General features: G+C 40.8%; 1 protein-coding gene across 11 annotated transcripts in view; it reads right to left on the reverse strand.

Annotated features, from left to right (window-relative positions):
- The window catches only part of Tanc1 (tetratricopeptide repeat, ankyrin repeat and coiled-coil containing 1), a 229,141-nt gene that overhangs the window by 74,216 nt on the left and 141,035 nt on the right, over window positions 1-13,890 (reverse strand). For 9 of the 11 annotated variants that reach the window (XM_070022615.1, XM_070022622.1, XM_070022582.1 and 6 more), the window contains 2 exons: window positions 5,028-5,158; window positions 3,197-3,383 (listed from right to left, as the gene is read on the reverse strand). In XM_070022615.1, coding sequence (XP_069878716.1) covers window positions 3,197-3,383; window positions 5,028-5,158 — 318 coding nt within the window. The remainder of the gene's footprint in view (window positions 1-3,196; window positions 3,384-5,027; window positions 5,159-13,890) is intronic. The other 2 variants (XM_070022628.1, XM_070022620.1) reach the window with 1 other exon arrangement.

Below are 13,890 nucleotides of genomic sequence, written 5' to 3' on the forward strand. Positions count from 1 at the left end.
GCAGTGCATAGCTGTAATCCTATCTATATACCTCTCTCTCTCTCTCTCTCTCTCTCTCTCTCACACACACACACACACACACACACGAGTGTACATTGAAGGAAAACTGAGGTGCCATTCAGACCATGTGGTAGAGGGGTTGATCACTCTTGGATAGGGTAGGACTATATTAAATCAAGTATTATTTTAAGAGTCTCCAGAACCTCAGTCTTTCATTAACACTAAAAGCCAAAATCAAATTTTTTTTATTTTTTTAATTTTTTTATTTTATTTTTTATTTTTGTCGGTCGTGGGGCTTGAACTCTGGGCCTGGGCGCTGTCCCTCAGCTCTTCAGCTCAAGGCGAGCGCTCTACCACTTGAGCTACAGCGCCACTTCCGGTTTTCTGGTGGTTTATTGGAGATAGGAGTCTCATGGTCTTTCCTGCCCGGGCTGGCTTTGAACCGCGATCCTCAGATCTCAGCCTCCTGAGTAGCTAGGATTATAGGCGTGAGCCACCAGCGCCCGGCTTCAAATTTTTTTTAAATATTGAGGGTGTAGTTCAATTGTAGAGCACTTGCCTAGCATATGCAAAACCTGAAGTTCAATTCCCAGTATTACTCAAAAAATAAAAAGTAATCATATTAATTTCAGCATTGTATCTCAACGATTATGTCAGACCAAATTGGGAGAATTGGCACAAAGGGATGGATTGTTAGATGGATGAATGAATGAGTGGTTCTGCTACTAAGAATATTTGTAAGTGTAAGAACAAAAACTTGTCTTATTTATAACCAAAGGCATATAATGCCCATGGTAGAACTTACAATAAAAACAGAAGGGCTGTCCAAAAAAGGTAGCTCTGGCCAAATCATTGAAGGACAATAAAACCCCCTGAAGGAAATCAGATTTCACAGGAGCTAAGAAAGCAGTGACAAGTCACCTGGCTACCACATAACAGATCAATATGCCATGAGTAACAGCTCAGAAAGCTAGGGCACAAAGGAAAAAAAAAACACTGGAAGAATTATGTTGACATAGACTATACACAGCAGACAGAGAGGCAGTGTAGATAAGAATGTGGAATCAAGCTGGGCATGGGTGGCTCACGCCTGTAATCCTAGCTACTCAGGAGGCTGAGATCTGAGAATCATGGTTCAAAGCCAGTCCGGGCAGGAGTGTCTGTGAGACTCTTATCTCCAATAAACCACTAGAAAACCGGAAGTGGCACTGTGGCTCAAGTGGTAGAGCAGTTGCCTTGAGCTGAAGAGCTGAGGGACAGCGCCCAGGTCCAGAGTTCAAGCCCTTTGACCAAAAAAAAAAAAAAAAGAAGGAATATGGAATCAGCAGAATAGGCCCAGTGGAGGGTCTTGAAGCTAACTGGAAAGAAACTGAATTTGCTACAAGCAACTTTCCTTCCATTCCTATGAAATGTTCAGAACATAAGCTTGACAGACAAAGTAAGCTGTAGGCTGACTAGGACTGGGAAGCTTAGGAGGAGGGATGGGTCAGAGAATGACTTCTAATAGGTACAATGTTTGTTTAGGGGATGATGAAAAATTTTATAGTATTAGACTGGTGATAGATGCACTAAAACTTCAATTGTTTAATGGGTAACTAATATGGTATATAAAGTAATTAAAATAAAACAAAAAATGAGTAGAATGTGAACACAGAGGGAAGAGGTCTTCTTCCCAAAGCTGTGGAATCCCTCACTAACCTACCCAAAGGTCTACAGATTGTTCCCAGGTCCCTTAAGGTCTTTGGAATAATCTCCGAAGTACAAACTGGGCAGAAAGTGCCACTTGTCTTCCAAATTACAGCTGAAGGGCTGAAGGAAACTGCAAGGGACTTAAGAGAATGAGGAACTGAAATGTCACTCCATTTGATTACAGATTAATGTGGACGTGGAATTCAGTCAAATAAAACACATTCTGAGACGTATGCTACCAGCAAAATGGAAGATGTTAATTGCTCAGAAGAGCTCCACTGTAAAATCAAAATGCAATTTTAGAGCAGAGGAAGGCCTGAGTGATTTCCTGCAGGGAACGACCTGTCTGTTATCTGAAATGTGCCAAGCTGGAAACCCAAGACACGACGCTGAAGCCCACCTACAGAAGCAGCCAGGTAACTTATCTGGGATGCGATATAAAAATAAGGCCTCTCAGCTGAGCATTGCTAGGTCAATCCTATAATCCCAGCTGCTCAGGAGGCTGAGACCGAGTATTATGGTTTGAGGTCAGTGTAGTCAGGAAAGTCTATGAGACTTACCTCCAAGGAACTACTAAAACCTCTGGAAATGGAGCTGTGCCAAGTGGTACCGAGGCCCTGAGTTCAAATCCCAGGACTAGCACAACAAGGGGGAGGGGCACTTTTAAATTCCCTGAATGACTCTAATATACACCCTAATCTAGAAACCACTGAACGAATCCTCAACCAGGAATGTACTCATTACCTTACTGATGTAACTGTAACCCCTCTGTATAGCATCTTTACAATAAAAATAAAATAAAATAAAATAAAATAGGAGCATGTAAAGAAGTCAACCAGATGTTTTCTCAGATCACCTAGAACTGTCTCTCCCCTGATACTTGCTTCAGAAGAAGCACACCTATTGTGTGTGTTGGGTATTGCTCTGGAAAGCCTTCTGTAGAAAATCCTGTCCTCAGATCCCACTATAAGAAACTATAAAGGAGATTAGAGGTATGGCTAAAGTGGTAGAGTGCCAGCCATCAGCAAGAAAGCTAAGCAAAAATGTGGGACCCTGAGTTCAAATCCCACTATTGGCATAAAACAAACAAAAATTAAACAGAATATGTGCCTGACCTGACAAATAAGAGACTTTGGGATTGTGCCAGAAAAACTTCATATGCAAGGATTCACCACCCCGGTATTTGTTCTAGGCATACCTGTTACCCAATAAATAGAAGTGACTGGTAAGGAGAAAGAATTTTTGTAATTTTATAGGCCAAGTCTAATCTGGAATTTTTTTCTTACCACATGAGCTCTGTGTTATAAAATAAATTATCAAGGAATGTAAAAGCTGAAGATGTTTCATTCTCTCACCTGCACACTGCCCCAGTGCAGTCTGCAAAGAACAGGGCAGGCTGGCAGCTCGACCTTCATGGACCACACTAAACCTCTCTGAAGAAGTGTCAGGTGAGTTCTCTGGGTGACATGCATTGAGCCATTACCATGCCAAGCTGTGTGCTTCTTACCTATAATTCCACTGTCCTTGCTTTCCAGGGTAGAACTAGGGCTGCTAATGGTCTCACAGGGACTTTTGTTGGCTGCTGTCTTGCTGACACAGCTATTCAAGGTTGAGCAGGGGCTATCGGTGCTAGGAGATGCGGTGCTGCTTGTTAGTGTGGAGCAAGGACTGATGCCTTGACTCAGAGCCGTGCACTGCAAGATGAATGGAAGGAGGCATTAGCGCATTCACAGGAGATGCTTTAACACAGCTATTGTTTTTTGGTACTACAACAATAAAACCCAAAACAGGAAAGTGGAAAGCAGTTTTTAAACTCTAGAGTGGGAACAGCTACAGATATGTGTATTTACAGACACACACAGACACACACAGACACACACAGACACACAGACACACAGACACACAAACACACACACACAAAGACACACACACACAGACACACACACAGACACACACACACACAGACAGACACACACACACACAGACAGACACACACACACAGACAGACACACACACACACAGACAGACACACACACACAGACACACACACACACACACAGACACAGACACACACACAGACACACACACAGACACACACACAGACACACACACACACACAGACAGACACAGACACACACACACACACACAGACACACACAGACACACACACACACACAGACACACACACACACACACACACAGACACACAGACACACACACACACACACACACACACACACACACACACACACACACACACACACACACACACACACACACACACACACACACACACACACACACACACACACACACACACACACACACACACACACACACACACACACACACACACACACACACGGTCTTCCAAGCACTAAAAGAGAAGTATCTTTGTAATTTCCCTTTTCTTTTTCAATAAAACAGCAGTCTTGGCAGTAATTTAGTGGAAATGTATACTTTTAAAACAGAAATGGCAAGAATGTAGGCTTCCCCTTGTTTAAAATCTGCAGAAGACAAATGGGCTATCTGACCTCTGTCTGGGAAACATGGGGACTCTGCTTTTGTCATGTTTCACAAGCACAGCAGCCTAATTCAATTCCTAGATTTATGGGCTCACTTTTAGAAAAGGAGACTGGTGACCACTGTAGTCTCAATCAACCCTTACTGCCTCTGCACAGAGACCCTGTGGCAGGGGGCTTAAGCTCTAGGCCCTCATGGCCATCCACATAGCTCAGTGGTGGCTGCTGTCCTCTGGATGGGGAGCATGCCTTCCAGGAGACAAACCACTTAATCTCATCTCATTTTGTCTCTGTCTCATCACCTATAAATCTTTTCTTCTGCTATTAACACTGTTTCCCCACCTCCAGTCCTAACAGTGAAAACACACACACACACCACACACACACACACACACACACACACACACACACACACACACACACACACACACACACACACACGAAAATATAACCAGAAGCAGCCACACAAAAAGAACATTTGTGATAAAGCTAATCATAACATCATTACAAAACAATTCTTTTAGTCACTTTAATTCACACAGTCACTATTCTCCAGGTAGTGACTAGAAGGTGAATGTGGGCATTTTCTTAAGTTCTGCTCCCTTCTGCTTTTCTTTGATCACCTTCCCCTAGCAAAAACCCAAGAACAAACTCTTGCAATGAAATTTCAATACACAATGGCCCAGAACTCATTTGACCAAACATTAACTTCTCCACTGATGCCCCAGTGGGGTAGAGGGGTGGAGACAAGGGAATGGTGGTCACTTCATTCTCCTCTGAGCAGGTATGGAATGCAGTGTCTTCCTCAGGCATTACCATGGTTTCATTTTTGTCTTCAATGGTTATGTGTGTGGCACTGGGGATCCCTTCTCCCAGTAAAAATCCCAGCCTTGTCAACAGTTCTTGAGCTGCCGGCGAACAGCTCGGTTCATTATCGGCCTTTGCTTCTGGAACAAAGAAAGAAAACAATGAAGATGCACCTCTGGGGAATTTCATATCACATCTGGATGAGTTCACACTACAGTTGCTTGTCTGGAGCTTTTGTGTGTTTCTATAAAATGCATAAAGTATGGCAATGCTGCCTATGTTCTAATAGTACATTTTAATTAGGTGGCTATGACAGGTTAAGAAAACAGTATCAGAGAGACTTCAAGTGCAAAGGGTGAAACCTCTGACCTGAACCAGAAAAGCCTACTTTCATTATCTGATAGCATCTCTATATCCATGTCAAGTGAAATATGGGCATTTGAGATACTCCTCTGAGTAAGAAAAGCCTTCTTTACCTTAAAGAACACTGTGTAACCAATGCCATGGGAACCCAAAATAAGGTAAAACCCAAGTGGCAATGTTGGCAGAGGCCCAGACTATTTAGGTGTTGAGCTAAAACTGAAATCTGAGTTCTCATTAAACAAGACAGGGACAGTCAGGAGGAGTTCGGTGGAAAACTGGTAGTAGATATTCCACTGAAAGTCAAAACCAGTATTCTAATCTGGGAATTGTGTTGAAACAATAATTTTTAAATCCCACGAAACACATCCCAAGAGACAGGCTTTAGTCCTATCCACGCAAAGATGTGGAAAAAAACAAAAAGGTTTACCTAAGGTAAACTTTAAAACCTTTAAAACCTTTTGTATTTTAGAAAATTTTATTGTTGGGATTTGATTTAAATGTTGAGCTGGAGGCTCTAAAGGCCTAAGGATAATTACGGCTGACAAATAATATCAACATCATTCTAACACCTCTCTTACTTCTTAAATCACATCCACTGGGATGATAGGCACAAACTGAGCTTATGCAAACTGGAACTTAAAGATTAATATGAAATGTACAATGTTTTCCTCTTTGGGGTTAATTGTTTAGAAACCTAGACCCAAACATTCATAAAGATTGTGAGATCTTAGAAAAGTAAGGAAAGAACAACATGGTGATATTACCATTTAACTATGATATCATCAACAAAGTGAAATGCCAATTTTTTGTCTTTGCAAGAAACAACAAAAATCACCAGCTTGTTGAGACAATCCAGATTATCCTCACTCACACAGAAGTCTTGCTAAGTCATATACCTAGATGGCAGCTAGGAAAGAAGTCAGACTGAAAATATCTTTAGGAAAGACAAGGCCCATCTATCACTGGCTTATCCTTAATGCTTTGATTTTTTTTCTAGTTATTCTAGAAAACTGCAGGTATAAGTTAACCAAGTCTTGCTTGTCTTGGGCATAGAACCTTGATGTTTCTGGATCACTTCAGTTAAACTTATAACACGAAGGCCCTGTGCCAAGATGGGAAGAGAGCCACCTCAGGGCAGGTCGACCACACCCCATAACACTGCCTTCCAGAAGGTCCCTTCCCACCAGACTTCAAACCACAGTTAGATTCTCAAGGTAGATGGTATTTGGGAAAGGAGGGTGGGAACCAAACCAAATCGACACAACCCAGGCACACCCAGGGCTGAACCACAGAGGACAAGATCCCTACTTCCAGCCCTCATAAGCAAGGGCTCAAGTATGGTTACTTAACAGTGATGGCAGCTGGAGTGGAAGGAATCAAGATGAAGCTGGAAAAGGGAAGAAGCAGAGAAGGGGAAAGATCTTAGCTGCTGTTTTTCAATGTCGCCTCCTTCCTTTTGAGTCAATCTCTATAATCTTGCTCCATGGTGACAGTGCCCCAGAAAGTCTAGCTTCTGGTTCAACCTGAAACACTCTGGGGAAAGAGCCAGAAATATCTCCCAGTTGGCAGTTACTGTAGAGCCAGAGGCAGCTGCATACACAGGGTTGGTTGCTACAATATTTACCCCAGATAACAAATAAAAATACCACAGCCTTTGGCTCACTTTAGACTTGCTTGAAGACCTTAGGTCCTGTTTAATATCTGCAACCCCCTCCCCCAACCAGTGGAGCCACTGCTTCCTCCACAGTGCAGACAAATACCCAGGTGCTCCAAGTTTTCATTAAGAATAAAAAACATCTTAGGGTTGGGGCTCAGTGGAAGAGTGCTTGCTTAGAAAGCACAAGGCCCTGAGTTCAGTCCTCCGCTCTGGGAAGAAAAAAAAAATTAATCATCTTACTCTCCTCTCTTCAGAGGAGTTGGGGAACTATGGCAATTCCAGGCTAACTGGGTGAGTAAAAGAGACAAGAATTCATGATTGACTGTTCCCGTAACTATTCAACCTGTACTTTGCTACTAGCGAAGTTCTAAAACCTTAGTAGGAGTCAGAATGAATGAACATTTAATAATTTCATTTTGCATCCATTAAGCCAACACAATGTATTTCTTCCAGAGATTTCCAAACTGTCTTTTCATATAATTCTACCTTTTAGACAGGTACTCTGCCACTTGAGCCACTCTACCAGCTTCTTACTCTAACTTCTAAAATGTCATTCTAGGAACCTTCTCCTTAAAAGACTGCCTTTATTCTGAGTTCTTTATTATCCAGCTGTCCGTGTCTCTCTCTAATGCATGTGAGCTTTTCCCTAACTCATTCTGGCAAAAGGATCCCTGGGTAAACACTGACAATGCCATTCTGAGATCAATTAAATGCCTGGGAATTCACATGTATACATTGCACGAGAGAGAGAGAGAGAGAGAGAGAGAGGAGAGAGAGAGAGAGAGAGAGAGAGAGAGAGAGAGAGAGAGAGAGAGAGAGAGAGAGAGAGAGAGAGAGAGAGAGAGAGAGAGAGAGAGAGGGAGAGAGAGAGAGAGGGAGAGAGAGAGAGAGGGAGAGAGAGAGAGAGAGAGAGAGAGAGAGAGAGAGAGAGAGAGAGAGAGAGAGAGAGAGAGAGAGAGAGAGAGAGAGAGAGAGAGAGAGAGAGAGAGAGAGAGAGAGAGAGAGAGAGAGAGAGAGAGAGAGAGAGAGAGAGAGGGAGAGAGAGAGGGAGGGAGAGGAGAGGGAGAGGGAGAGGGAGAGGGAGAGGGAGGGAGAGGGAGAGGGAGAGGGAGAGGGAGAGGGAGGGAGAGGGAGAGGGAGAGGGAGAGGGAGAGGGAGAGGGAGAGGGAGAGGGAGAGGGAGAGGGAGAGGGAGAGGGAGAGGGAGAGGGAGAGGAGGAGAGGAGAGGGAGAGGGAGAGGGAGAGGGAGAGGGAGAGGAGAGAGAGGGAGAGGGAGAGAGAGAGAGAGAGAGAGAGAGAGAGAGAGAGAGAGAGAGAGAGTGTGTGTGTGTGTGTGTGTGTGTGTGTGTGTGTGTGTGTGTGTACTAGAGCTTGAACTCAGGGCTTGTCCCTCAGCTTTTTCACTCAAGGCTAAGGCTCTACTACTTGAGCCACAGCTTCACTTATGGGTTTTTGCTTGTTAATTGAAGATAAGAATATGACAAACTTTCCTGCCTAGGCTAGCATGGAACTGCAATTCCCAGAGCTCAGTCTCCTGAGTAACTAAGATTACAGGCATGAGCCCTTAGTGCCCAGCCAGTTCTTTCAAAGTATCTCTCTTTTCACTCTTATTGTGACTTAGCTGTAAGTCCCCATCCTCTAAAGTATAGTAGCTTTTGGACTTTTAATATCTTGTCTCATCTCTATTTTCTTTGTCTTCTTTAAGTCACTTCTTGTGGATGGGAAGATGGAACACCAGGATGGACTAGTGAGGGACTGCTCATAGAGAAAGTAGTATATCTCTCCCTTGAATAAGCAGTATGACTTGAAACATCAAATCATGCCAGAATTAATGGGGTATAGTGGGTTCTCTTATTTTCTAAGCCAGTGAATTCTCAAATATATTAACCTGTGGACTCACGCTCAAAAATTAAGGACCCCAATGAGCTTTTGGGTTACAAGGGCTGTATTAACATTGTTGTATCACCAGAAATTAACAATTTTTAAATATACTTTGATTCAAGACTAAAAACCACATACTCACTAGACACTATGTTGAAAAATGAACTATACAACTTGTGGGTAGGGATGGGAGTGAAAAACTTGGAGAGAGTGAGGGAAGGAGTGACATTGTCCAAAAAAATGTACAATCTTCAGCCAGGCACAGGTGGCTCACACCTATAATCTTAGCTACTCAGGAGGCTGAGATCTCAGATCATGGTTCAAAGCCAGCCTGGACAGGAAAGTCCATGAGCTGAGCCTCCTATATCCAATTAACCACCAGAAAACTGGAAGTGGAGATGTGGCTCCAAGTGGAAGAGTACTAGCCTTGAGTAAAAAATCTCAAGGACAGTGCCCAGGCCCTGAGTTCAAGCCTCACAACCAACAAAAAAAGAAAAAAGAAATGTACTTTTTATCTGACTTATGTATGTATAACCCCTCTGTACATTACAATAAAAAATTTTAAAAACTTACCACATGTTAACACTTAAAATTGAAGTTAAAAAACTAAATTTAAGAAATTTGAAAAATGATACTGTTTTATATTTGCACAAATCTCTAGTGATAACTAGAAGACGGCTGGATTCTCACATCTTCTCTATTTAGTCTGTTGGAATTTGGTGTTGGGGGCTGAACCTTGTATGTGATTGAAACATGTGAAAAACTTCAGCTTACAATAGATTTGTTGTAAAAAAAAAAAAACCAGAGGAATCTTTTTAGTTAATTATTGTTAGCTACATATATGTTCTTCTCTGATAAACCACTAAAACTTGATGAATAAAATTTCATAGAAGTTCCAACGTTGACCTTGAACCTGCATCAACAAACTTTTTGTATACTGTTGTTCTAACACCTAATTATCTATTTTATGGTTTTATCTTGTTTGGGACTGCAGCCAGAACCCAGGTCTTGTGAATATTAAACAAGCACATGTCTACCACTGAGCTATGCCCCAGAGCCTGTTTATGTTTTAAGCAGATCTTTTACCCATGCAAGATTCTGTAACATCATGGATTGGGTCAATTGAAAAATAGTGGTTTCTCAGATCTTGAAAATGCTTGACACACTTCATTACACAGTGCCAAAATCTCACATTCATCAATATTTCCACAGATCTTACCTGCAAATTCTTGGGAAGCCATCAAGTTCAATGTGACATGCCAATTTCCCCTCAAAAACAATTTTCTCATGAAAGGTCAAATTTTAGCAGTATGACAACTAAGCTTGTAAGGTGTTTTTCTTTAATTGAGGTGAAGACTCCTTTCATTCCATTTGAGGAAAATGTATGACAAATACCCAATTTTGAGCGGGCATGATCTGTCAGCCATTATTTCAAATAAAAATGATGTCCCATTTGAAAAGCAGCTAGTTCTGCTTGCAATTCAAATGATCACACAAATGCTTTACCTCAAGACAACCATCACACTCCAGCATGAAGCAGAAATGCTTTATAAGGACTCCCCACTTCATCATGTGGAATATTAAAAAAATAGGTATTTAAGGGCCAGGATTTAATGACATTTATTACTTATAATACTTTGTCAAGAACATTCTTCACTGAATTGTTCATTCTGCTGTATTTGGTAGTGAAGGATATTTTCACAAGTAGCCAGTGCCCTGGCTTGGAAAGCAGGCATGTAAGTTTTACTGACAACTCATTTTTTATTAGTAGAAGAACAGTTTTGACTGAAAAATCCCTGACAGGATCTCAGGGACATCCTTGAAGTCCACAGTCCAAATTAAGGAATCTCTGCATTAAGTCGCAATTTGGATAAAGAAAATTACTCTCCTTTAGGACAAACAGACAAAACCCATGGCCATATACTTCTCTCTCATAGCTGATCTCTTATCCTCCCTCATCAACTTCTTAGGGTTTAGAAGGGTCTGTCCTCACCATTTCCTTATCACTTACATATAACTTCTATTCATTCACCCTTACAGTTCTCCTAAAACAACACCACTAAGCACATTCTTTTCTTTCCCTAGTACCACAACTTGAACTCAGGGCTTCATACTTGACTCAGTTTGCTTGTTCATAACTAGCTCTCTACTATTTTGAGCTATACCTCAGCACGGCTTTTGGATGGTTAGAGATGGAGTCTCACACAGCCTTTTCTGCCTAAGCTGACTTCAAACCAAATCCTCTAAACTTCTGCCTCCTGAGGAGCTAGGAGTGAGCAGTAACAGTGAGCCACCAGCAACTGGCTTCTTTTTCTTTTTAAACTACCTTTCTTTTGGTTTTTCTATAGATTTTGACTTTGCAAACTCTACTGTAATGGAGAAAGTAGAGGTTGTTGTAAAAGACACATAGGAAAAGCCTGCAGTTACTAGGTTTTTTCCTTATTCATCTCTCTGCTGTTTCTTCTGCTCTATAGGTAGGTGAGTAGGGGGATGGTACTGTGGCTTGAACTCAAGGCCTCACTCTCTTGCTTGACTTTTTCACTCAACGCTAGTGCTCTACTACTTGATCCACATCTCCACTCCTGGCTTTTTTTGCTGACTAACTGGAGATAACATACTCACAGACTCTTCTGCTCAGGCTGGCTTTAAACCATTATCCTCAGATCTCAGCCTGAGTAGCTATGATTACAAGTGTGATGCAGCAGCACCCAGCTCTTCTTCACAGCTCGCAAATAGAACAGTTTCTCTATCTTCTTAGATATCACCTTATGATCGCCAAACAAACAGTCGCTCAGTTTATATGCTCAGTATATATGGACAATTTTGTTTAGATGTTTCTACCAGCACTTAAAGTCAACATTCCTGAAACAATTCAAACCAAAATGCTTGGCGATCTCTCCTTCAGTATCCTTACAGACCCAAATTGCAATCTTTGTCCTTATAGCTCAACATCTCATTTACCACTTCTTCTTTCCTGACCCTGGGGCCTTTCCAGATCTTACTCTCACTTCACTACTGGTTAAATTTTCTCACCATTCTTCCTGATGTTAGACTTTTCCTGCCCATTTCATCCTACTTTGTTGCCAGATGCTAGGATATAAATGTATATGTGCAACCCCTGCACTGAATTTATGTGGTAAAACCCTAATGACCAGGGTAATGGTATCAGAAGGTGGGGCTTTTGGGTGGAGCCCTCTAGATGGGATTTGTACCCTTTACAAAAAGAGGAACTTGTAGTCCCTTCCCACCAGGTGAGGTGATTGGTGATGGATGGCTATCTACGAACCACAAAACTAGCCCTCACACACAAAACCTGGAGATAACTTGACTTTGACTTCCTAGTTTCAGAAAATGTGAGACAAAATGTGAGACGCGAATTTCTTCTGTTTATAAAATATCTGGTGTTTGTTACAGCAGCCTCAATGGATTATACGGCAAGGTAAATGTTAAGGCATAGCACTAGTTAAATATTTTCCATGTTTAGGATCCCTACCTGAACTTCAAGTTCACCACACAACTGGAATTAGTCCGCATTTCTTCCTCCTTTATATTATAATCACTCTGTATACAAGTGTTTAATACTCTACCAGACTCAGTGAAGGAATAAATTTATGCTTGATAACTCATCTCAAATAGCATTTGACACCATGCTTTCTACTGTTTAAAATTTTAATATTTACTAAGAAAAAGTCTGCCTCTAGTCTCCCTTGGACACATACCAGGCAAGCCCCACCTTCTATACCTCCATCTAACTAAATCTCATTCACCATCTAAGAAGCTAGAAACAAAACAGGATAAAGGATATTTCTTGAGAAAGGAAGCAGAATAAGATCAGGGGAACTACACAGTTACATTTTATTTCTAAAACTCAGTAGAAGGTAGATCAGTACCATTATTCTTTAATTCTCTATACCATTATTCCTTAATCCTCTATATATTGTTGAATATATGAAATAGTAATACTAATAATAAAAGTGAGGATTCCTTTTTCCGATACATATTATTCTGTTGTTTAATATATTCTAATTTTATTTGCTAACCAGAGAAAAAAGTTGCATCATATTTTAAGATTGATCTGCAATGACTCATAAGACTGAAAACTTTCTCACCCCTCCCTAGCACAGCTTGCTTAAGTTGTTAATGATATATTAAAGCAAATCTGAGTGAATTATGTGGTTGTCTCAAATTCAAAGAAATAAAGCTATGAGTTCTATTATTATTTAATAATACTCATTTGTCTAGGAGTTCTTTCCTCATAAGGAAGAGGTATTGTTTGGGGGAAAAACATGCCAGGCCAGTAACAGGAAGCTTATTTATAAAGGTCCTATTCTATGTGACACACAGCTTATTTGAAACATTTGATAGGCAAAAGGTTTTTGCACAGTAAGGATTCTATAAGTCACTTTGTTTTCTGTGTTTCAAAAATATTTTAAAATAGTGTCAAGGCAGAATGTTTTTATATTTCCTAAAGATGCAAACATCTTTAGGCATGCAAGCTTTAATAAACAAAAAATAAAGAAATGTTCATTAGTTTAAATACACTTCTCAAATGGGAAAAATATACAAATTAAATACCATCAATCAGTATTACTTTCAAATTAATAAAATAAATTCTAGGTGCTCACTCATTTTTTTTTCTTTACTTTGATTTAAATTTTCAGAGAACTAAGAATCATGAGTCAATAAAGTGAGGCAGCAGAGGCTGATAGAGTATTTTAAACATTTAGGAATACCTTGTTATTCCACAAGTCTACATAAAATTTCAAAGGCATTTTACAAGATGTTGTTTCCAGAGACTTTGTTCATGCTACTATTGACAGCACCCAAAGAGTCACAGACACTTAAATAAAAATTCCAAAGGAAGAATAAGAAGCAGAAATTCAAATAAAAAAAGTGAAACTTTGGTGACTCTGGTGGTATTAAACCCTAGAAATTTGGAGTTTGCCCATCATACCCCTGTACCTACATGGG

This window comes from Dipodomys merriami, unplaced genomic scaffold (assembly GCF_024711535.1).
Source record: "Dipodomys merriami isolate MVZ:Mamm:240054 unplaced genomic scaffold, mDipMer1.0.p SCAF_1, whole genome shotgun sequence".
In the NCBI taxonomy this organism is placed as follows: domain Eukaryota; kingdom Metazoa; phylum Chordata; class Mammalia; order Rodentia; family Heteromyidae; genus Dipodomys; species Dipodomys merriami.